Source organism: Agelaius tricolor, unplaced genomic scaffold (genome assembly GCF_023055355.1).
Source record: "Agelaius tricolor isolate 1412-34295 unplaced genomic scaffold, bAgeTri1.0.p SCAF_5, whole genome shotgun sequence".
In the NCBI taxonomy this organism is placed as follows: Eukaryota; Metazoa; Chordata; class Aves; order Passeriformes; family Icteridae; genus Agelaius; species Agelaius tricolor.
The window spans coordinates 20,685,308-20,708,118 of NW_027269265.1; the positions used below are offsets into that span (position 1 = coordinate 20,685,308).

General features: G+C 34.5%; 1 protein-coding gene across 2 annotated transcripts in view; it reads left to right on the forward strand.

Annotated features, from left to right (window-relative positions):
* Nucleotides 1-22,811, forward strand: part of CEP128 (centrosomal protein 128) — a 102,377-nt gene that overhangs the window by 54,731 nt on the left and 24,835 nt on the right. For both annotated transcript variants that reach the window (XM_071426689.1, XM_071426688.1), the window contains 2 exons: nucleotides 14,901-14,950; nucleotides 17,644-17,667. In XM_071426689.1, the coding sequence (XP_071282790.1) occupies nucleotides 14,901-14,950; nucleotides 17,644-17,667 (74 nt within the window). The remainder of the gene's footprint in view (nucleotides 1-14,900; nucleotides 14,951-17,643; nucleotides 17,668-22,811) is intronic.

The window sequence follows — 22,811 nt, forward strand, 5'->3', positions numbered from 1 at the left end:
CCCTTCTTGTTTTTTTTTTTTAAGAAAATTAGAACGTGATTGGTACTTTTAAATGCTTTACATATTTTGTAGTTAAAGGGGAAAATCCTTAAAAATGTTTTAGAGCCAAGCAAGACAAGAAAATTAACTATGCAGTTCATATAGTATGAGTGATTAGAACAATTAGCTACTAATTGTTTTTACTAAGTAACAGGTTCCTCTATGTAGTTTTTTAAAAACTACAGACACATAATACTGGGCACATATATCTGAATCTTCTTTAGAGTGGACAGAGAATATCACAGTATTTTTCTTGTCTGCATCTATTATGTCTCTAGGATAAAGCCATAACATAGTCAAGGGCATGATTTGGATACTTCTGCCTATTTTAAAGGACTTGAGTTGCAGGTCATTAAGCACTGTTAGTAAATATTGTTGCTGTAAAATTTTATTTGTTTGCTTAAACAGGTACAGTATCTGAGTCAGAGAGAATGTGACTGCTCGTGGTTATGTACCAAAAAAAAAAAAGAGAGAACTGAGGGTAGAGCTTGGTCTCCTATTCCTCAGCTGGATTTAATTCTACACCACCTTTCTACTCTGAGAATTATTTTTTAAAATACACATGTTCATATTGCAGTACTTATTTTTGAGTATTGACCAGTACCTTTGTGCAACAATATATATTGCTAGTATGTAAATCTGTGTTTAGTGAAAAACATTTAAATGTAAAGTTTATCACCTTACTTTTTGTTTCAGAATTCTAACACTTATGATTTTATTGTGGATATTTTTTTTTGGTTTTTTTTTGTTTTAGTATACCTGGTGAATTGAGGTGCCTACCACTAAAAAAAGAGACGAAGTGCAAACCCAAGAAAAGAGAGTCGTTGAAATATATATGTATGTACTTCATGCATATGTACATACTGCATCAATATTGTATGTACTTCAGCTGCCAGGACAAAACCTTTGTCTTCCTGATTTTAATTATATTTGATGCCTTGGCTGTAGAACATTACTTTCTTGATTGGATTGAAATTCTAGGAGCAGCATTTTCTGAAAATAAGGCTTGAATGTTGTCTGTATGGGAAACTGCTTCTACTTGCAAAATCAAATGATCAGACAGTATACCATTTCTTGCAAGACACACTATAAAATGAAAAAATCCTAGTGAAATGATTTTGTTCTAATGCAACATGCTTAAAATCCATGGAGCACATTTTTATTAAGGAAGAGCTCAAAGGGCAGAATTAAGTTAGGATGCTATTGAATGTAATGCAATGAGCTTACAGCTGTTTGGCAATCCACAGTTTACCCTATAAAGTTTTTAATGCCTATTTCAAACCAGCTTATTTTTTAGCAGAAGCATATTTAAATTGGGAGAGAACTTAGTTTTTCAGATGCCTTGCTTTTGTAAAGACATGAGCCATGAGTCATGGAACTTGGGAGTGAGTTCGTTTTGCATAGCTTTGTGCCATCCTCGTGTCTGAGGAAGAAGGGACTTTCCTCTCCAAGCTGTTGGGAATGTTGAGCTGATGTTTCTCAAGTGTATTAAAGGGATTATAAGTATGTTGGGCTATGTTTTATTAAAGTGGCTTCTTACGTAAGAGTGGAATGTGAGTATTCTACTATATACATACTTATTCTCTTAAAAGTTGGAGAAATATTAATACTTCATCCTTGGTCAATGAGACTTATCTACACAGACTGGTTTAATGAGTTTGTACCATGCACTATTCATTTATTACAGTGAAACAGAGAAAATAAGCAACAGTAGGATAAAATATGAACTTTAAGGTTGAAATATTTTTAACTTGTTGCAAAAAAATCTCAAATTTGAAAATACAAAAATACTCTGTCCTTTCTGATATATGTATGTTATATACAAGATGTATATAGTATAAAATCTTCAGGCTGGCTTCTGATATTGTGGGAATATTGCATGATGAGGGGAATAAAAACTGAAAGCTTTCTAAGATTTCTTTTTTGGCTGTTTCAGGAATGATTGTATTTTAAAATCGAAGGTCTTTACAGTACACTGAAACTCTTATATTGATCTGATCTTAAAACACTTCAGTGTGTGACTTCTAAAATAACTTGATTAATGTAAGTATTTTGCAGTCTTGCTGTAATTTTATCTGGAAAGAATTTTGATTTCCAAATAATTATTTACAATAAAGGCAGTGTTATTACTACTAAATTATGAAAATTTCCATCCTTACTGTAATTGAGAATCAATGGTATGATTATGTGGGCCATTCAGCAGCATGATTATGCATTTTTCATTTGTTCATCTGCTCTTACTATAAGAATGGCAACATAAAATGCTTTTAGTTCATAAAATTAGTGTCTCATATTTCCTGAAGTGATAATGTACAAATATAGTGTGATTGAACTTGAGCATTCTATTTGTTGCTACTCATAAGGTTTTCATAATTAATTTCTTTTTGTTCATTGGGAATTTTATTGATGATGATTCAATAACTTGTAATAATCTAACCTACTTGAGTAGTAGTGTAATAGTATTGGACAGCTGTATAAGCTCTGTAAATGTGTGTGGTCATCAGAAGCTGGGTAGTTTCTTTCTCCATCTGAATCACCAATTTGAATAATATTTTATAACACCAGGTCAAGAAAAAGTAGTATCAGGTGTCTTGTACCTTAAAATTTGTTGCTGTTCTCATGTACTGTTCTCATCTGATGTGTGCCCTGAAGTATAGTGTGCAAGTTGCATGTATACTCTGGTTCCAAGAAGATTATCTGACTTTATTCTTTTTCCTGAGCACTGTTTTTAATCTGTGTCCTGTAAGAGATGACTGTTTTTTTTCATTTGCTCTAAAGATTTGTTTGCACTGCCTTATTTTAAATTGCTCTATAGACTTTGTTTGCACTGCCTAAGCAGAGCTAACGAGATCCAAAAGAAAGAGTTTATTCCAGAAGAAGTTGTAATACTAGTGTATTTCAGCTCAAGTAAACTGATTTGCTGGTGTATAAAATACACATCAAGGCAGCAGAAGGACACACATTTACAGTAAACAAAGTTTTTATTAAATGGGAAAATATCTGTTACTGATCTTGCTAGTGCTTTGGGACAAATTAACTTTGATGATCAAGTGTGTAGAGGAGAAGCGCAGTTGTGTGTTGCACTGCGACATTATACTGTATAAAGTGTAGGTCTGGAAAAGATGCTGTCAGAAAGTTTGACAGAGTAGAGAAACCCAGCATGATTAATTTTAAATATTACTTTGATACTGAAGGTTGTCTATGATTTGTATTTTATTGTCATTATTAATACAGTAGGTTGTCATACAGAAAAAAGATAATTTCCTTGTGTCAATTAAAAGGTGTTGTCAAAGAATATTCTGGCAGCAAATGTTGTTGCAGTTAAGGAAAATTATACTAGACAAAGGTAAAATTAGAGAAGCCACAGAAAAGCATACAAACTTCTGGGTAAGAGGTAGAAAAAAGTTTCTGAAAAGCAGACTTAGATTTTCATTTTGGTTATTTTCTTGTTTTCTGAAGAAGGTTTAGAACCATATTTTCATAGTACAAAATATATTTTAGAGCTAAGGCTTAAACCTTTACTTTTGGTCTCAGGAGCTTTAATTTTTGTGATTTTATTTTGTTATACGTAATATAAAGACACAAGGGAAGAGAAATTTAGCCATCTGAAAAGATGGCTAGAGGATATAAAAACCATACATAAACAGTATGAATTTTCAACATTGGTTGTATATTAAGAGAGTAGTTTTTTGTTGTTTTCTCTGTTCTCAGGAGGCATGAGCAGATCAATGCACATTATAACCTATGTCTCATAGCAGTTATACATGAGGGGCATTTCCAGAGAAGGACATTTACTGTTTGCTTGGTACCTCCCATGCCTAACCTAGGAGATGATGCCCCAGCAAGTTTCTGTTTGCCAACATAGCTTATAATGCGTACTGCAAGAGACATTATATAAAAACATACCAAATATTTTAATACTTTGGCAAAATTCAGTTTGTTCCTTGCATTTGCATTACTGAGATTAAACAGATGTGCAACTGTAATGTAAATAGGTAAAGGATTAGGTATATAGAATACTCAATGTGATCTCCCATTTACAATGGTATTTTTGTGGGATTTTGGCAGTCATTTTGCCATTTCTTTGATTACTATTTGAATATGTCTGTCAAAATTATGTAGTGTTGGGAGAATGGGATAAGCAATTCTATAATAAGCATAATTTATTTGCAGCTCTTATCAACCTTGTGATAAGATTTTCAGTGTGTTTTTATAACAAATTTTTTCTAGTACATTTATTATACTGCTCATACTTAATATACATTTCTCCATGTAATCTCCATTGTGAGATAATTGCCTTCTTACCTTTTAAATCAGTTAAATCAGCAGTGTAAATTTGGGTCTTTTGTGATCAGTCTCCAGAAATTCTGTTGATCACAAATGGAAAGTCAAGTGTCAGTTGAAAATTACACATACTCCACTGCACAAGAGAAAGAAAAGAAAAAAACTCTGATGTTGCTATTCATTTATAATATTATATATGTAGTTTTCCTCTTAATATTATCTTCTCTTTTAGAATATAGGAGAGATTTCTTCCTCAAATCAATGTATAAAAAGTTCTTGAAAAAATTTACTGGACTTGTTTTACTGTAAATTTTTGCAATTGACTACGCAGAAGGAGTAATAAGTTAGTGCATTTAGATAATGTAATTTTCAAAATAGTTTTTTAGATCTTAAGCAAAATCTGCCATTCACTGAAACTTAAAATGTTTGCCAGCTGAGCTGGTAAGTCTCAGTTGTATATCATCAGTTACTGTGGGACAGTACAAAAACAGGATTGTCTCACCAAGGAATAAACTTAAAGCCTAACTGCAGCTGAAAAAATGACAAGTAGACATTGCTATTACGGCTTTCTTCATAATTGCCAGCTCAGTTTATTGCATCTTTCTATGTAGTATGTGTAATAGACAGTTATATAATTTCTAGTTGCATTTTCTTGGGTGTCAATAAGACATACTGACCTCTGTGTATGTATGTTTGGTTGAAGTAAGTGTTTTCTCAGAAGCTGTTTGGGTCCTAGTGGTACATAGGGCCATCTAGTAGAATTAAAAGCTTTCTTACAGCATTTATCAAGGAATCCCATGGAGATAGGATGTGTGCTTTTTGTATGCTTTACTCTTCTGACAAAACATCCAAGCTGCTTAAAAGTTCCTTTTTTCCTGAGATTGGTAGGGAAACCTAATTTCTGGACCAGTATCTCTGAGCTTGCCATATTATCTGTTCTCCTATGCTGTGAACATTGCAAATTTGATTGTTTAGTTCTGATCTTCAAACAGCCCAATTAAGAAATGCACTTCTAGGCTTGGGAGAATTACTCATCTCAAGTAACAAGTGACTTTGGCTAGAAACGCTTTCTGTCTTGCAGCTGTTGGCCTCCTTTGGTTGGCCCAGTTACTTCAATTCAAATGAGCTGCACTAGCTGCTTCAAAAACCTGGATACCCTTAATCATTGACCATTCCTTAGCTGATAGGCCAAGATCAGTTCTGTATGTATTTGCATTAAGATCTGCAGCTGTCTTTCAGATGTAGCCAAAAGGAAATTTGCTGATACGCATAAATATGGTTGGGATGATAAACATCAAAATAAGAAAATCCTAGGATATTAAGAGAGAGCTCACTGGAGCAAGTGGCATTCAATTTCCTGTTTGTCATTTACATATGCCATACCATGATTTTTATATAGCTACCATGCCCATAAACATATCAACATAATTTTCTAAAACAAGAAATGACAAATTATCTTTCTAGCTTGCAGTTGGTAAATGAAAACAAATTACATTTCAATTTCTTTCTCTTTGTGCTCCTGGAAACTTTTATTCATTATCAGAAAGGAAATGTTTCTTCATTCAGGAGAGAATTATAAGAATTATGTATTACATGCAGTGATAAAAGTGTTCAACTGCATTTTCTGTTTTAAGTGTCAACTATTATGAGGACCTTGCTTTCAGACATTTCTTACTATTTTTTATTTTATATAATGCCGATTTTTTTTTCTTTCCAGGTTATTTAATAGGTTTTCTAACCAAAGCTATGGGAGAAAAAGCCATTGTCAATTTCCTTGCATAGATCTGTGCTACAGACAGGTGTGATGATAGCTTACACACACAAATCCAAGTGAATCATGAGTTAGTGGGTCAAACTGCAGTTTTCCATTCATGGAGACATTTAATATCACTGCAGACAAAAGGCAGAATGCTTATTTCTGTTTGTCTCACTCCTGTCAACTTTCTCCATCCCTTGTTCCATGTCTCCTCCTCTTGGACCCCTCTATAATCATATATTACTCAATATTTGCCACATAGGACTGTCTGTTTTTTGCCAGTATGCTGTTCTTCTTGTAATGAACTAAGACCTTATGGAGGTCCAGGTTTGTCATTTTGCCAAAGCAGGACAAAGTAAGCAAGAGCAATGCACAACCAGAGGCAGGGAGCAAAGTGACCTCCCTGCATTTTGCCAAATGCAGCTGCAAATGCCATCTAGGATGTGATCTGAGCACATCTGGCAGAACTGGAGCAGTTGGTGCTCACCCTGTCAGCTGGGTTGGACTGGTTTCTGTGGAACACGAAGAAGGAATGATTACATAGCCATTAGTACCCAAATTAGCTTATTTGAAACTATTAGTAAAGAATTCCATTGTAGTATAAATGTTCTATTAGATTGTTAGGGTTGAAAATTGATGGCCTCTCAGCCAAATTGGTGAAGTAAAATCTGAAGTGTTATTCACAATCATTATATATTAGATTTTTTTTAAAGTCTGTTCTCAAGATTTATTTCTAGTAGGAACATTATTGCCTCAATTCCAGCACTGGTTGGCTATGTTACTGTTGCATGAGTAATCAATACCTATATATTTGGTAACAGTTTCAGCTAGAAGTATAATCAAGTAATTGACGTTTAAGGCCTTAGAAACATTAATAATCGTCACACAATGCTTAGTGGCAGAAATTCAGAATGTCACTATTGTGTTTTGTTTGAGAATAATTTCTAAATGCAGTAAATCTCAATTATTTCCTCAATTATCTTTATTTTTAGGGTTTTAAATCTTTTTTTCCTCATAAGAAATTCTGTATAGTCATAACTGAAAAGAGACTTCTGCTATTGTAGTTAAGTCATGCCACTCTAATGATAGTCTGAAAGAAGAGCTGGAGTTTTCTGATAGATGTTTCAATAAATAGTAGCCAAAAAAAGCATGGCAGCATACTCCAAATCTAGTGTTTAACTGTTCAAATACCATGTGTATGTGTGTTAACAAATTGTCTCTGGCATATGTGCCTTTGATGATAAGCAAGATGAAATTTGAAAATACTGTCTTGGTGACTGAAATTAAATTAATATTTTATTACTACCTTTAATGGTACTAAAAATTTTGCCATGAGGAAAGTTTGTTTTGCAGTTAAAAACATTTTGCTCTTTTGCCTGCAAATAAAAGGCATAATCCAGAATCTCTAATGACTGGAGGGGTTTTGCCATTGTTACTGTTTGAGGTTTGGATTTTGTGTTTAAAGTGCAGTTACAATGTTCCTTAGCTCATGTACCAGGAGGGCATAGGCAGTAACAATGCTGGCTTTTCCTGCTGTACTCTTATCCTTTTTTTATCCTTAAGCATGTTCAATGGAAAGAAAAACCATAATGTTGACACAAAGGATGTTACAAGAGGAGGGTAACTTGCAATTATTAGGGGTGTTTTAATATTGTTTAAATTGTTAATTTGAGCATAGATTCAACCAACACCTTCTGGTAGAAGGTTACAGATTTGTGGATACAGTTTTTATAACTAGATAATTTGTAATCCGAAAATGTCAGCATCCTGAAACTCCTAAGCCATTTCCAAACCAGCTATCGAAGCCGTTAATTAAACATAATGGGAAAAAAATTTTCAACTGCATTTTTGGTATTTGGTACATCCCATTTTAATTTTCATGGCAGAAGCCACGCTGCTCAGATAAACTTTTTGCTTTACTAGATCAATTTTCCATGATTTTGTTCATATTTTGGTTTTTTTTGTTTTTTTTTTGGTTTTTTTTTTTTTTTGGTTGTATCATTCTTGATAGCTGAAGTTCTTGTTTTCAGTCAAGAAAGTTCTTCTGTCTAAATTATTAATTTAGTGTGAAATATGTGTATTTAAATGAGTTTTTAAAGAAATTGTTAAATAGAGGCATAAAGAAAATTCTAGCCTGCAGTGGTTTTTTTCTGTCAGTAGAATCATGGCTTAGTAAAGGCTTCAATAAGAAAAGCTACAGTGGTGGCATCCTGCAGCAGTGAAGCAGGTTAAGATCCATAGTGCAAGGACACTGATGTAGAAGATTTAGTATTCCTGGCAAGGAAAAGTGGCTGCCTAAGACTGAGACAAGTTGATTGATTAATGAGTCTGCCTAAAACTGAAATTCCAGTGGTCTGACTTTATTAGCTTTTCATATGCTTCTACATCTCTGTAGAGAACAGTTGAGCAAATAATGCAAACAGAAGGTTTTCTATAGCTCTGCAGTTGTGACTTACTGCGAGTTAATACCTTTATTGCTATCCCAGCTGTGTTAATTCTGATGTAACATCTCTCTAGATTCTAGAAGAGACCCTTGATTCTTGTCTGTCTGTAATTCAGCTTGCTTATTTGGACACTACTTCAGAGAACAAGCAATACCTGGGTTACCACCTCTTAATTTTTCATAGTGGCAGCTGTTTGGAGATGACACTCATAATTCTAGATAAATCTTTGTAGGGATTTGTATTAACATACAGACTGTTCCTCTTTTATGTACAAAGATGTGTTTGGCACTTCAAGATTAGTTTATGCCAGTCATTTATGGCTCAAAAGCTACATATCCAGATATGCTGGATATGATCTTCTGCTCATAGGAGAGCCTCTATTTGAATGATAAGCCACACATTCTGTCCCTTTACTGTAAATAGTTCTAGTCCCTTCTTCTCTTCCTCATTCTTACCAGAGTTTCTCTTCCCATAGACACCCTTCTCAATTGACCTTGTTCTTACTTGAAGTTTGCTTTTTTTCCTCTCAATTCCATGTGTTATGATGTATGCTGCTTGGTGTATTAAGGAGAAAGAATTTTGGAGTAAAAGGCTAGAAAACATTTCAGCTTTATAAAAACTAAATGCCTTTATTGAAAAAAATTCTGAATGCTAACTGCCAGCCATAGTCTGCTTACTTCAACAGTGAGATTCTTCAAAGGTTCTAAATACTGAGTACTAGTCTCTAAACTTTGTTGATTGCATGCCCCATTGGTAAAAAATTCATGAGCATGCTGCCCTAATATATGTATGTTTATTTATGGACAATAAATACATATAAATATACAACTTGATGATGAATAGGTATACACATCTTTGTAAGTTCAGCCCCACAGAGCTAGAAGACCTGCCTTGAACACGTTTTTGTAATGAAATTGTCTTTGAACCAGAATGAGACATTTTTATTTTTTCACTTTAAGGTTAAACTTATTTGTCTGTGTCACTAACTGTTTCCTAATGAAACTTACTGGAACTTACTAAAGCATCTAGGAAGTGATGCCTGTTTTGGGAAGTTGTTCTTTAGTGATTTTTTGTTTTTAACTAGAAGCCCCAAGGTCCCTCAGGAACTTCTGGAATTCTCTACAGCATGTCCACTGGTACATAAATGTCATTCAAAGCAAAACAACAGAATGCTTATAGCTGCTTCAAGATGTGTTAACTGCTTCTATATTCACAACCCTCCCTCATACTCCTCCTACTTTAATTTCAGTTGGGAATCAGTATGGTCCTAAACAAATATAATAGCCATGCTCTCTCTCCCAGCTCATACCTTAGGCAGTTGCTGACATAGTGAAGTTTTGGGCTGTCGTCACCTTTTGTATTCATAAGAAAGTTCATAGGAATATTTTGCATGGATTTCCGTGCACTTTGTTTGAGCTTCACGTCAGAAGATAGAGAAATATTTTCTTTAGCCATGTTTGAATGAAGCACAGAAAATTTCCCAGGAATAGAGGGGAGCCAGGAATAGAACTAAAAGATCTCATGTAAGCTTTTGGAAAAAAGCCTTCTCATTCTTTTGATAAAGGCCTCTTAAAAAGCAGCACATTGGGACTTAAAATTTTTTGATTGGTAACCTTATAGTTTAGTTTTTTAATATATTTAATCTCATATTCAGACAAACTATTCTAATGCAATCATATTTGGACTGTAGAAGAGGTTACAGCAACTTGGCCAAGTATCTTGTGTTATTAAGCTAGTACGGGGCAAAACCACAGTTGTTCTGCCTCTACTGGACATGAATTAATATATATTATCTTGTGAAACACTTTGGTTACACTGGTTCAGCTAGAAATATCTTGATTCACCCCCAAAATAGGGCTTTCATGTCAGATTCATTGTGTGAAGGGAAGAACTTGTAAGTGATATGTTATTAAACTTGGCTGTGTAGATGTGAGCAAGATAAGTAATTTCTAGCTGAGAGAAACTGATATACAGCTGCTTGAAAATTCCTTCATACTTGATGGAAACCTGCTTGGCTGCCTTGTGCATCTACAGGAATGCTGCAGTATCTGTTCAGCAGGTTTGTGGGAAGTATATCCAAACAATGAGTGAATGCTGTAGGCTGTGTATTTGAAGTGAGAATGATGGGAAAACTTGACATAAAAAAGCCTTACAATTTTTGATCAAAGCAAATTTAAAGGTAATATGATCAGAGTGTCTAATTAAGTGACTTCTCAAGAGTTTGATATCTTATATAACTTATATAACTTAAAACCTTAATGTTTAGGGTTACAAACTTTGGGAAATCCAAAATAGTTTTACTAATATATAACTGAAAGCCCTGACTTGTGTTTTGGAGAAGAGCTTTTCTTAGCTTGATGATGCAAAATTTATGCTGACAATTTTTTTTCCAAGCTGCCATTCTTTTCTGGTAATAACCTGGATTTCTTGCTTTAGTGCCACACGGTAGCTGTATTTTTTGTATTATGTGAGTTGTTCTTTATTTTCCTGTGTGATCTGCAACTGCTAGGGAGAGGTGAGAGTATTCAGTCAGACCTACCAGTAGCCTGAAGATATCTAGGATAGTTTACAGCATATTGCCTATGAATTCAAAATTGAACTGTAGTGTGAATGTATTCATCACCTCACTGAATCACATTTTAGAATTTCTCACTGTATGAGTAGATATCTATGGCTATAAGAATTGACTCTGTGTGCACTTCTGTATTTGTGCATTCTCCTTGGCTAGAAGAAGATAAACATAAAATTGTGGTATTGGTCCAATTTGTAGATTTTTCTCTGGCATGTCAATCTTCTCTGAGAACGTGAAGAGGAATGTTGTCTATCATTATCTTCAGTTTCTAAAATGGCAGGTCATGCAGTGTTTGAAATCAAAAAATTGATGCTCCTGTTATTATAATGTCAGTGTCCTGTTTCCCACCTTTGTTACACCCAGCACAAAGCTAAAGGAGTTGAACATTTTAGTTCATAAAAGAGTTTTAACATTCTAGTTAATGGCATATTAATGGATCACCTAGGATAAATAAGGTAGTACTGTTGCATTTTACTCATTTAAATCAATAAATATCTGCTCCTAAATCTATTTGCTGATATTTTTCACCAGCAATAAAAATTACAACTGGGGAGTTTGTGTGCGAAAAATCCTTTAAAATAACCCTTTTTTCCTCACTTGTCAGTGTGGTATGATGGAATATATAATCTTTATCTCCAGCTTAGTATTTGCAGTGTTTTGAAACATACTGTGGTGGTTCAGTGTCAGGAAAACTGTAAGAGATAATGATTCTGACAGAATGTTTTAAATCATAACCTATATTTTTCCTGTAACTTTGATTAGTCACATCTAAGTCACTGTAGTGTAACTTCAAGGACACTCGGTGTATACGGATGCATAGCTCAGTGAGATATAATCTTTACATGATTTGGAATTTAGGAACTGTAAATAAATTGTTTTTGTATGGCTGCAGAAAAGCATGATCCCTAATTTTACAGACAATGTCCTGAGCTTGCTGCTGATTTTGTGCAGTTTTAAACATCTAAAATATATCTGATTTTTAATAGATTTAGCTTATAGTTCCTTATTGGATTGCAATATTCATATTTAGCTAGAAATAAAAAGGGAGTATACTGATTAATATCTTTGTTTCTACATCTCATTTCTCTTGTTGTCTTTTCCCATGTATTATTCATCTTTTGAGAAGAGCCATCAATGCCTAAAGGTTCCTTTTTCAATAATGCTATTTCTTCTAGTAAATTTATAAATCGATGTGTTCTGTGCCCCATGAGAATAATGATGCATTGCTTTGAAAAATCCCCAAGTACCCTGTGGTTACATTAAGCCTTGAAAGAAGATGGTAGCAGGATTGTTGTAGCAACCCATGGCACTGTGCAACTTCTTTTATGAACAGAATTTGAATTGGAAAAACTTGGAGGCTGTTCATAGGATGGATGAAAGGAGCTTCCACTAGGGCCAGTGACCATCTTTGCTCTGCTCATTGCAGACACAATGCATTCTCTGTCTTAACTTTATTGCAACATTATTTTCTGGCGCATGACATAAAGCATAAAACATATATTTAAGTTTGCACAAGAACTTAAATATGGGAAGTATTGTACAAATGATAAAATAAATTAACAGAGCTCTTCAGATCAAGTAAGCAAAGTTATTCTGTCATGATAAATGATGTCCAGAGGAATGGTATAATATGCTATATATGACTTGACTTTTTGTATAGCTGTTTAATATATATGGCTTTTTTTTTTTTTTTTACTTCAGCTTTGGAGAAAACATGTCATTATTTTACATGGAATACTAAATGGAATCATCAGTTGAAATGCAGAACTTGATTTTTAAATATATGTTCATAAAGGATGCCTCTGTACAGGTGTATATTTTGTCAGTTAACACAACTTGAACTGCCTTTCCAGGGACAGAGTTTTGTGAAGCGTCCTGCAGGACAACTGATTTGGGCAGGAGTAGGATAAAGTAAATGGATTCTAGATAACCCTAATTTGAGATGCAGAGCTTTCAAATCTAGAGACTGTTAGCAGAAATCAGTTCAACTTATTTTACATTTGTGGAAGATGTTTGAAGGGAACCTTGTAATAGCAACCTTTTCACTTAGGACAATCATGCCTATACAGTAACATTTTAATTACTACATTAGAATGAAAATAAAGCAAAGTAATAATAATTGAGGGTTTTTGGTCAGAGGGGACATGGGGATGAATTTTTCATTTCCCACCCTTTTCTTATAACTTACTCACTGCTCCTAATTTTTTTTAAAGCTTGTATTATAATACAAATTTTTATCAACTTACATCTAATACTGGAATATACCCAAAGTAAACATACAGGGCAGCTACTTTTTCAACCCAAATTTTTGTTTAATGTTGATGGCAGTGCATTTGGCTACAGTAATTTATGTGGCAGTTGGATCACTGGACTGAAAAAGCATACCAAAGAACAATCCAGAAAAACATAGATGCACCCAAACAAAGTGAAGAAATTATAATTTTACTAATTTTAAAAAAGGATTTGGAAAAAGTGTCATGGAAGTTAAGAAGAAATAATAGCGGGTCAATCTCTCAGTGTGTGAAAGAACTAAGTAAAATTTTTTACATGGTATCTACATCTCTTAAAGGACTGGTGCTTGGAAATAAGTCTCAATCCACATGCAATCAGAAATTAATAATAAGCTATGAAAAAAGAGGGTTGGAGTGCTCACAGGAAGGTTTCATAACAAGAGAAGAAGAAAAGATCAGAGATACAAAGGAAAAATGACAAATTAATATCAGAATATTTTCTGTAGTTACTATTGTAAATCATTGAAGCTTATCTTTATGAACTATGCAAGTATCAGTAAAGTTTATTTCTTATGGAGGCAAACACAGATACTTTCAGTTAGCAGTTCTGTACTAGGATGCTGAGGAAATTGACAGTCAGAATTCAGTCCTCTGACGTTGTCAAGGCAATTTCATTGTCTCATAACTCTCCTAATTGCTACCAAACTGGAGCATATCTGAATTCAAAGTCAGTCTCTGGCTTAGATAAAGCAATGCTCTTCTCATGCAAAACTTATGAGTGAACTTCTGATAGCTGAAATAGCCATAAGCCTGCAGCATGTTTTTTTGTTTTTCCTGCTCTTTATGAGGTTATAACTTCAAGGTCCCAGAATTCTAAATATGTTACAATTTATCAAAAACATGATTTTAATCATAAAACTATGTGAATGAAGTAAAAAGGAAAAGCAACTCATGACATAAGCCACAGAATTCCAAAAAAATATTTTCTAATATGAAAAATTACGTATGTGCATATACGTGCCAATGTCTATAATTGTCACACATGATGATACAAGATATTAGGATTTTATCTTGTAGAGACTGTAAGAAACTTTTCTAATATTTTGTCACAGTGAATTATTTTCCTTAGCAAAATTGTTCCATTTTAGTGAGAGGAGGTAATTATTGTGAGTCCAAATAGTCTGCAGTGTTCTACAGTAACTTTTCATATACAATTGCATTGCTTTGACAGTCAGTTTTAGTTAATTTTTAGGCAGAATATCTTTAATTTTTTCATTCAGTTCTAAAAATGCACCAGAAGATTTATTTCAGGATAGAAAAGTTTATCTGTAAATCTTAAAGCTCTTTTCCCCTCAGTCAAACTGTGTTCTTGAGGCTGTTTTTTAGTCACTTCAACAGCCCATGCTTGAAAACAATCGTATCACTGACACTTTTAATCTATTATTTGATCAGCTGAAAAGAGGTGTTGTGAAATCTGTAAAATAAAAAACTCAATGACTGTTTTACACAATACTTTTTTGATCAGGCCATGAGACAGGAATTTGAATTTACAAGTTGCATTTTTCATTTTGCAGAGCTACTAGAGAAGACACACAGAAGAGAAGAAGAAATGGGAGCTCTCCAGGTATATTTTCTGCTCAATTAACTAGCTACGTTTTTTGTTAAATTTCTTTAAACATATTGTATTACAGCATTATGATTTTCTGAACCGCCTTATAGCTTAAATTCAGATTTGGAAATATATGCAGACAAATACAGACCTAATAGCTGGTAATACTCACTGCTGAGTTTTTTCATTGGTTGGGTTAAATTCTCTGGGCTGTGTTACTTTCTTTTGTAAAACTGAATAAAACTGAAAGTAAAGTATTCCAAGTAAGTATTTAAAGCCTCTGAAGCACTAAATGTTCATAGTCACCTTTCTGAGGAAGAATGGACCAGTCAGTATTTGCTAGGACCTGATACAATATTATAAATCCTTATTGTATGTCATCTAGCAGTAAAGTTGTTTGTGCTAAGCACTTTAAATTTGTGCTTAAAAACTTTTACCCTAAGCTCAGCTTTGGAATAGTATTTAAGCATTGCAGTCAAAGAAACCATACTCCTTTCAATTTAAAATGACTAAGAAAGCAAAAACAGGCTGGAATGTCTGAATTGTGAGGCTCAGGAGGCTATGAGGGAGGGTAATGTGTGTATTCTTCAGAATACAGAAAGCAAAAAACCTAATTTTTAACAACAAATTGCTACAAACAATACCCAATATGAACATTAAAAAAGTTTACATGCAATATGAAGAGTATCAATGAGTCAGCGTTCTGTAAGTGTATTGAAAGCAGGACATTTGTGAGTGAATTGATGAAGATAAGGCTCATAAGGAAAATGACATTATGTATTGACCTCAGTTTTGACCATAGGATTTTGTTTGAAGATAAGCCTTCTCTTCTCATATAATAAATAGAAAGCATTTTGAGGGCTAGAGGTATCAAAGAAGTTAGTGTACAAACAGTTTGATCCAGTAAGAAGAGACAAGTTGCAAGACCCAGAAGTTGCACAACACACCAATCCAGCTGTTTCCTGTTGTAACAAAAATCTTGGCCTGGCTTTCTGGCAGCTCAAGTTCAACAAGGCTGAGAGCTTGTCTGCGTAAGCAGTTTACACAGGTGCATATCTAATTACATCAATGTAAAAAGATCTCCTTTCATGTGAAGCAATTCTGCATCTGCTTTCATGTGAAGTTTCATGGTTGACAAATTGTTCTAATGATATTACTTCTGATTGAATGAGGAGTAATTTTAGACTGCAGGAAGTTGCATCATAGTAGTGTCTTGCATGGCTCTATGTGCCTGCCTGCCTGTCATGTTCCTGATTAAATTGCTTTATTCCTTTCCCTAGCTGGCAGTTCTGTTTAAGTGTGTGAATTATAGTGCTCTGGCTGCTGTTCTTTCATATTCAAATGCTTGATAACAGTTTTTTCTCCCTTCAGATATCCATGCTTTCACAGTCAAGTGGTGTATAAATTATCCATGGTAAATTTCCTAATACATTAGATGCTAGTCCAGAAAATTATCTGCTGAGATTGTAAGAGTTTATTATACTTTTAGAATTTGGCAACTATATCATGCACTTTATTTAACGCATGAGTCATTTTGAAAACACTCTTTATTCTATCATTGGAAACATCCTCACTCTAAGACCTTTTTTTCAATGAAAAAAAAATTATTTTAAATGAAAAAAAATTATTTGAATTGATGTTCATTATCACCAGAAGTTTATGAGCTCTGTAAATACCATCTTTTTTATGGTAATGAGTATGTACTTCATTGCAGAATCTTTAAATAAATACGAGTGTTTGCCACTGCAATTTTGTGGAGGAACAAACATCTCAGAATAAAAATTTCTGAGTTTTCAATATAATACTTTTTGTCATAAGTTTGTTCTGATGCATGGAAATAATCTGTATCTCAGACCTACTTCTGAGGAAGAATAAAGACTTTAGCAGGTGATAGACTACCTTCCCTAAGAAAAAATTGAGTAATATTTGAGTAAGGTAAGAGTTCCTGTAATGTCTTAATGGTCACGTACTCTAAATGGGGACTCACCTAAACACTGGAATATATGTTTTGTCAAATAACTTTAAATACCATACTTAGTCAGGATATAGTACTATCTTGATTTTACTAACTTCATATTTTTCTTAAAAATACTTCAAAAAGGGAAAAGTATGTTGAAATATATACAGAAAATTAGTTAATTCTGGGTTCTCTGTATTTTGTGCTGGATTACAACTGACACAAGTTTGTTTTATTTGTTTGACTAATGTCATCCTGTTATTAATAAAACATTATTCAGAGCTATTTCTGGATGAAAGAATAATGATATAGAATTTACTTTTTAGTTTTCTAAGGAAATGCATAAAAGAAAACTAAGCCTGATGCTAAGATGATATGAATTCTAAATCATGCTAGATTTACAGTCAGAGATGATCAAAAAAAGAAATAATTTTTTGGGGTATGTAGGAGTAAAATCAGCTATATTGAAAACCTAATGCACTAATTAAAAAATATATTGTGGAGTAATTTTTGTAAAATCCTTTCTCACCTTGTTTCTGGATGGTTTCTTATTTTTGGGGCAATTTTCTAAGTGGAATAGTATGATAAAGACATCCAGTGAAGTACAACAGTTCCTACTCAGTGAGTGTTTTACAAAAAACTCTATGTATGAGACCACCAAAACCCCAAAATTAATCCTATTCATCATTCTTTGACTTACACTGTGTTTATATTTTTCGCTTTCTAATGGCATCTTGTATTTTGTTTTTAGGAACGTATTATGGCCTTAGAAATGGTAAGTTTCTTAAATTAATTTCCAAACCAATCCCAATTACATTGCTGATAATTTGTCTAAATTATGAGAGCATTATTTATATATATACTTTTTAAAAAGTTGCAGTTCTGAGTTTTTAACTGTCATTTTACTTTTAAGAGAAGATGGGATAATTTTGCATTGCAGCTCTCTGCGTAGATCTTTACTGCAGTATTTTTGTACTCATTATATGAAATACAATGTATTTCAGTGTTGTTATTTTTCTATACAGTTCAGTCCTCATCCCATCCCTGGGAAGAGAAATGTTGTAGATTTTACCATACAAAAGATGTTATTTTTCTAACACTTCTAATGTTTGAGGTCCATGTGATAGATCTAATTATTTCTGTGACTACTCTGTGTGCTTACTTGTTTGGTCAGAGAGGTGCAGGACAGAATCAGTTCATCTGCTCATATCCACACTGCAACTAAAAGAGTAAAGGAACGTAATTTTAACCACTAATTAATATAATTTAATGTGACATTAAGTTGGAAGAACAAAACCTTATGCTTGTACATGCTGTGAATGCATTTTCCAGATGTCCCAGGTAGTCAGTCTGTCAGGTGGAATAGCTGGAATGAGTTTTAGCTTGCCCTATGAATTTGGAACCATTCTTCTTTCCCTTCATGTAGGAATGTCCAATAAAATATCACAAATTGTATGTATCAGGCCCACAGTTCCTTTTCCGAGAAATCTAGAAAACTTCATCTAAAGAAACCACTACTGAGACAATATCAATGCTGCAAGTATAAATTCTAAAATTTACTTGTGCAAATTACTACTTTATTCTTTCTGATAGTCTCTGCATCTCTGAAAACAGTTTCCAATTTCAAAAATGTATTTTAAATGTATTCAATCTGTTAAAAACATCTTTCATTCAAGTCATGAAAGGCCCTTTGGAAATTAGAGTGCTGTGCTGCATGTGGAAGCAGGAAGCTAATGCTGATGTTCAGTGTCCTGGCATTTCACATGGTGCTGTGTCAGGTGTTGACAGGACATTAATTCTGTTCAGGACCTTCTCTTATTCATGGTTTGCTTACATGACAACCAGTCAGGCATGTATCCACTGACATCCATTTCTCACAAACCATGAGTTAAATTGCCTGCAAATTCCTTGTCCTTTCTGCTTCCAGAGCTATTTTGACACAGGCAGAGGACAGTTGCTTGCAAGTACCCCAATGTCTTGCAAATTCTGTCTCTCTTTTGTGACAAATTTTTCTATTTTTTCTAGAACTTTTCTCTTTCTTTATACTTCCAATGGCTCCGACTTTAGAAAGGAAGATTTGTAAATTATTGTTCAGATAGAAGAAAAGGATGACCTGTTTATCATACTATCCCACTGTTCTCCCTTTCTCTACAATCTACTCACTTCCAACTCCTGCACTTGCTAGTAAAATTGTTGTAGTGGCCATGAGATAAACTTGCCAACTTTGATAATAAAAAAAATGTTGGGAAAGAAATGTTACATGAACCTTTCAGATTCCATTCAGAGCTCTGGGTGAATTAACCTTCCAGGCATAGCTTAATTTAATTCAGTGGTTTTGTGAGTTGCAGCAAATGAGGAGGTCCCTTCCCTCTCTCTGAGCCCTGTCAGCTCCTTCTCCTCTCAGCATTCTCTTTGAGCTGGAAGCTCCATCTCCTGTCTACAGTACTTGGCAGTTTCTTGGGTCTTCTATTTCCTTAGCCAGCTCCTGTTTCCAGAGGAAAGTGCTGTTATTATGAACCTCCTTCAAGATACTACACATGGTCCAATCACTCCCTTAAGGAGCCTGAGAACAAATAGTACCCATTTAGAAGAAGCTTTTGGATATTTTGGTTCTTTTTTGCAATCAGATCAATTTTGCTGTATGATTCGATAGGTATACCGCTTCTTGCTCCAGTGAGTTGTGCAAGTCAGGAGCAGAAGCTGGAAGGTGAGGAAGAACAAGGTTTGTTAGACAGACTCACTAGTGGATATAAAAGGAGCTGAAGAACCTAGATGTTTTCTGGAATAATCCTTCAGCTCTTGAGAAGTGCCAGAGAACTAACAGATACAGGCAAACTGAGATTTTGCGTATCTAGAGATTATGTGTTTTATTTGGCTTTTTTATTTGGTTTAATGCTGTTAATTAAAGTGAATTTAATTATTTAATAGCTATTAACAAGTAAATATCCTAATTACTTTAGCAATCAATTATTTAGTCTGACATTTTGAGAGAATGAATATGATTAAACTTTCAATTAAATGAGTTATTCTTGAGTATAGTTTAGTTGTTACATACAGGATTTGGCTCTATTTGTAGAGGAAGGTGTATGATTTTTTGGAAAAAAAAATCTGCATTGTATTCTCAGATGAGGCTACAGTGGAAAGCATATTTATTTCTCATAAAGATGTCAGGATGAATTTTGTAGGTGTACACTGCTACTGTGCAGTGCTTGGGATTTTAGTGGTTTTCTATAAAGTATTCTGTTCTTTGTTTGCATAAGCTGCAAGTCATGTTCCTCTGCCTTACTAGTACTAGTCTGACATAGAAGACTGCAAAATTTAATTTGAAATTAACCACATCCTGAAGTTATTCCAGTGAACATATGCATTCTATATCCTTTGATCAATAAAACAGCTTGTTGCTTTCAATAGAGAACCCAGAGTGAGGTTACCACTTTTCTAAGAATACTTGGATCAGACTTTTCTGGACACAATTCAGCTTTTTGTTACAATATCCATAAATCTAGGTTAATGTTGGTAATGCTGTAAGTATTCAGCAAAATTGTTATCTTAATATGAATTTTCGGTTCAGTATGAACATTTATGCATTTTGTTGTAATGCATTTTTATGTTCAAGAAAGTAAGGTTTTGAATACCAGTAAAACAAATTTCTGTCTGCATCCGCTCAGCAATGTAAAAGCTATTAGATTATTCTCTTGTAGTAGCCGGCTCAAATTTGCATCAGTTTTATGGTTTATCATCCAATTTAAAAGAAGAATTGGAAGGATAACAATACCAAATGCATTTTGTAGAGAGATTATGTGACTGCCTGACACTATCCATTTTTATGTGCTTGTTCTTCATTTCTGTCTCTCTCTGTGTGCCTTCCATCAATAAGTAAGTCTTGCTGTCAGCTCTTGAGATTATTTCATGATTTTCATACTTAGCTTGTATGAATGTTGAGGAAATACTGAACGGAAGGGTTAATACTTTCTTTTCTTCTTTGATTCTGTAGTGTCTTGCCAAAACTACTATTACATCAAAGGCTTTCTGGTCCTCCCAGGACACAGCCATTCTTTGATCTTAAAAAAATGACCAGGAGCAGTTTGAGATCCTCTGTCCTGCCTGCCTCGCCCCTTCCTTTCCTTTCATCGGGGAGCCAGTGTGTCACTTCCCGTTGCTGGGCTTCCCAGAGCCTTTCCTCTGCTCATTACCACCAAGTGACTTCTGTGTGCTGTGGGCTGGCAGCCCACTGTTTCTTTCCTCCTAATGCTCAGCTTTCTCTTCCCTTCTTCCTTGATGTTATCTTCTCAGCATACGTATTTATTGCTCTTGTTTAATACCCAGCTACTTGTCCACCCTCTGCCCCCTACTATTTGGCGTTTATCTTGTTCTTTCAGGTTTTTTCTAATGCAATCACCCCTAGTTTTCTAGCCCTCAGAGTGAAAAGCATTTCCTGTGTTCAGATGGAACCTCCTGTGTTTCAGTTTGTGCCCACTGCTTGTCACTGGGCAGCACTGACAAGAGCCTGGCTCCCTCTTCTTTACACCTTTCCTTCAGATCCGTGTGCACATTGATGAGACCTCCCAGAGCCTTTTTTTCTCCACACTAAACAATCCCAGCTTTCTCAACTTTTCCTCACAGGAGAGATGCTCCAGTCCCTTAAAAATTTGTTGTCCTTTGCTGGACTGGCTCTTGTACATCTCTTTTGTACAGAAGAACCCTGAACTAAAGCCAGCACTCCAAATGTTGGCTGACTAGAGGAGAGGGATCACTTCACTTGACTTGCTGGCAATGCTCCTAGTGAAACCCCTACATGGTCTATCTGTGTTCCTTTCAAAATTAGGAAAATGTGTTCCCCATGTTGCAAATATAGAACATTTTTGCCAAAGTTTAATAAACCAAAATGCTTCGTTTTTTTAATTAGAGAAAGTAAAAATCTCAGGGAAAATGCTTATTGCAAAAGACTTAAGTTATCTAAAATTATTTATTTCAGTTGAACTAGGAGTAGTAGTATACAGCGTTCTCATTTTTTTTTTTAAAGTAGTGGGTATATGCATGTAACTGTAATTTTAAAGAGAGATTCTATGAGTTCCTTCCACAGGATCCTCATGAGAAATCAGAGAATCACTGAGGTTGGAAAAACCTCATGTCCAATCTTTGACCGAACACCACCTTGTCAACTAAACTATAGCACCAAGTGCCATGTCCAGTCATTTCTTGAACACTTCCAGGGATCACCCTCCACCCCCTCCCTAGGCAGCCCGTTCTAGTGCCCTTTCAGTGAAGAAATTCTTCCTAATGTCCATTTTAAGCAGCTTGAGACCAATTTCTTGTCCCGTCACTTGCCTGGGGAAAGAGACCAACCCCCACCTGGCTACAGCCTCCTCTCAGTCAGTTGTAAAGAGTGATAATGTCCCCCAAGTCTCCTTTTCTCCATGATAAACAACCCAGCTCCCTCAGCTGCTTCTTATATGAATTATGTTGGCCTTTAGTCTGTGGAATATGTATCTGAGTTCTTCCACAGAACATAACTTGATAAGACATAGATTTGTGCTTTATTTTTCTTGGTTTGGTTTGTATATCATAAAATAAGTTAAATTTTGTTTGACAGCAGACTATTGACTAGATGTTTCTTAAGTGCTGCTAAGTCCTTCATTTTAGATTTAAATGCTTCCAATTTGATCTAGGTATAACCATAGGAGCACAGGCATCAGTTACACCTATTACACCTATTTTTCTTTCACTACTGGGAAGCTTTTCATTAAAATAGGGAAATCCATAAGGAAAACTCCTAATTCTTTTCCTACTCTGACACTGATTTGCTGTGAATCCTTGTTTAAATCACTTCTCTTTCTACTTTAATTTTTCTCACCTGAAAAACTGAATGATATTTCTTCTTTCCCATGAAGGCTGTGTTAATTTAATTTTTGCAATGCT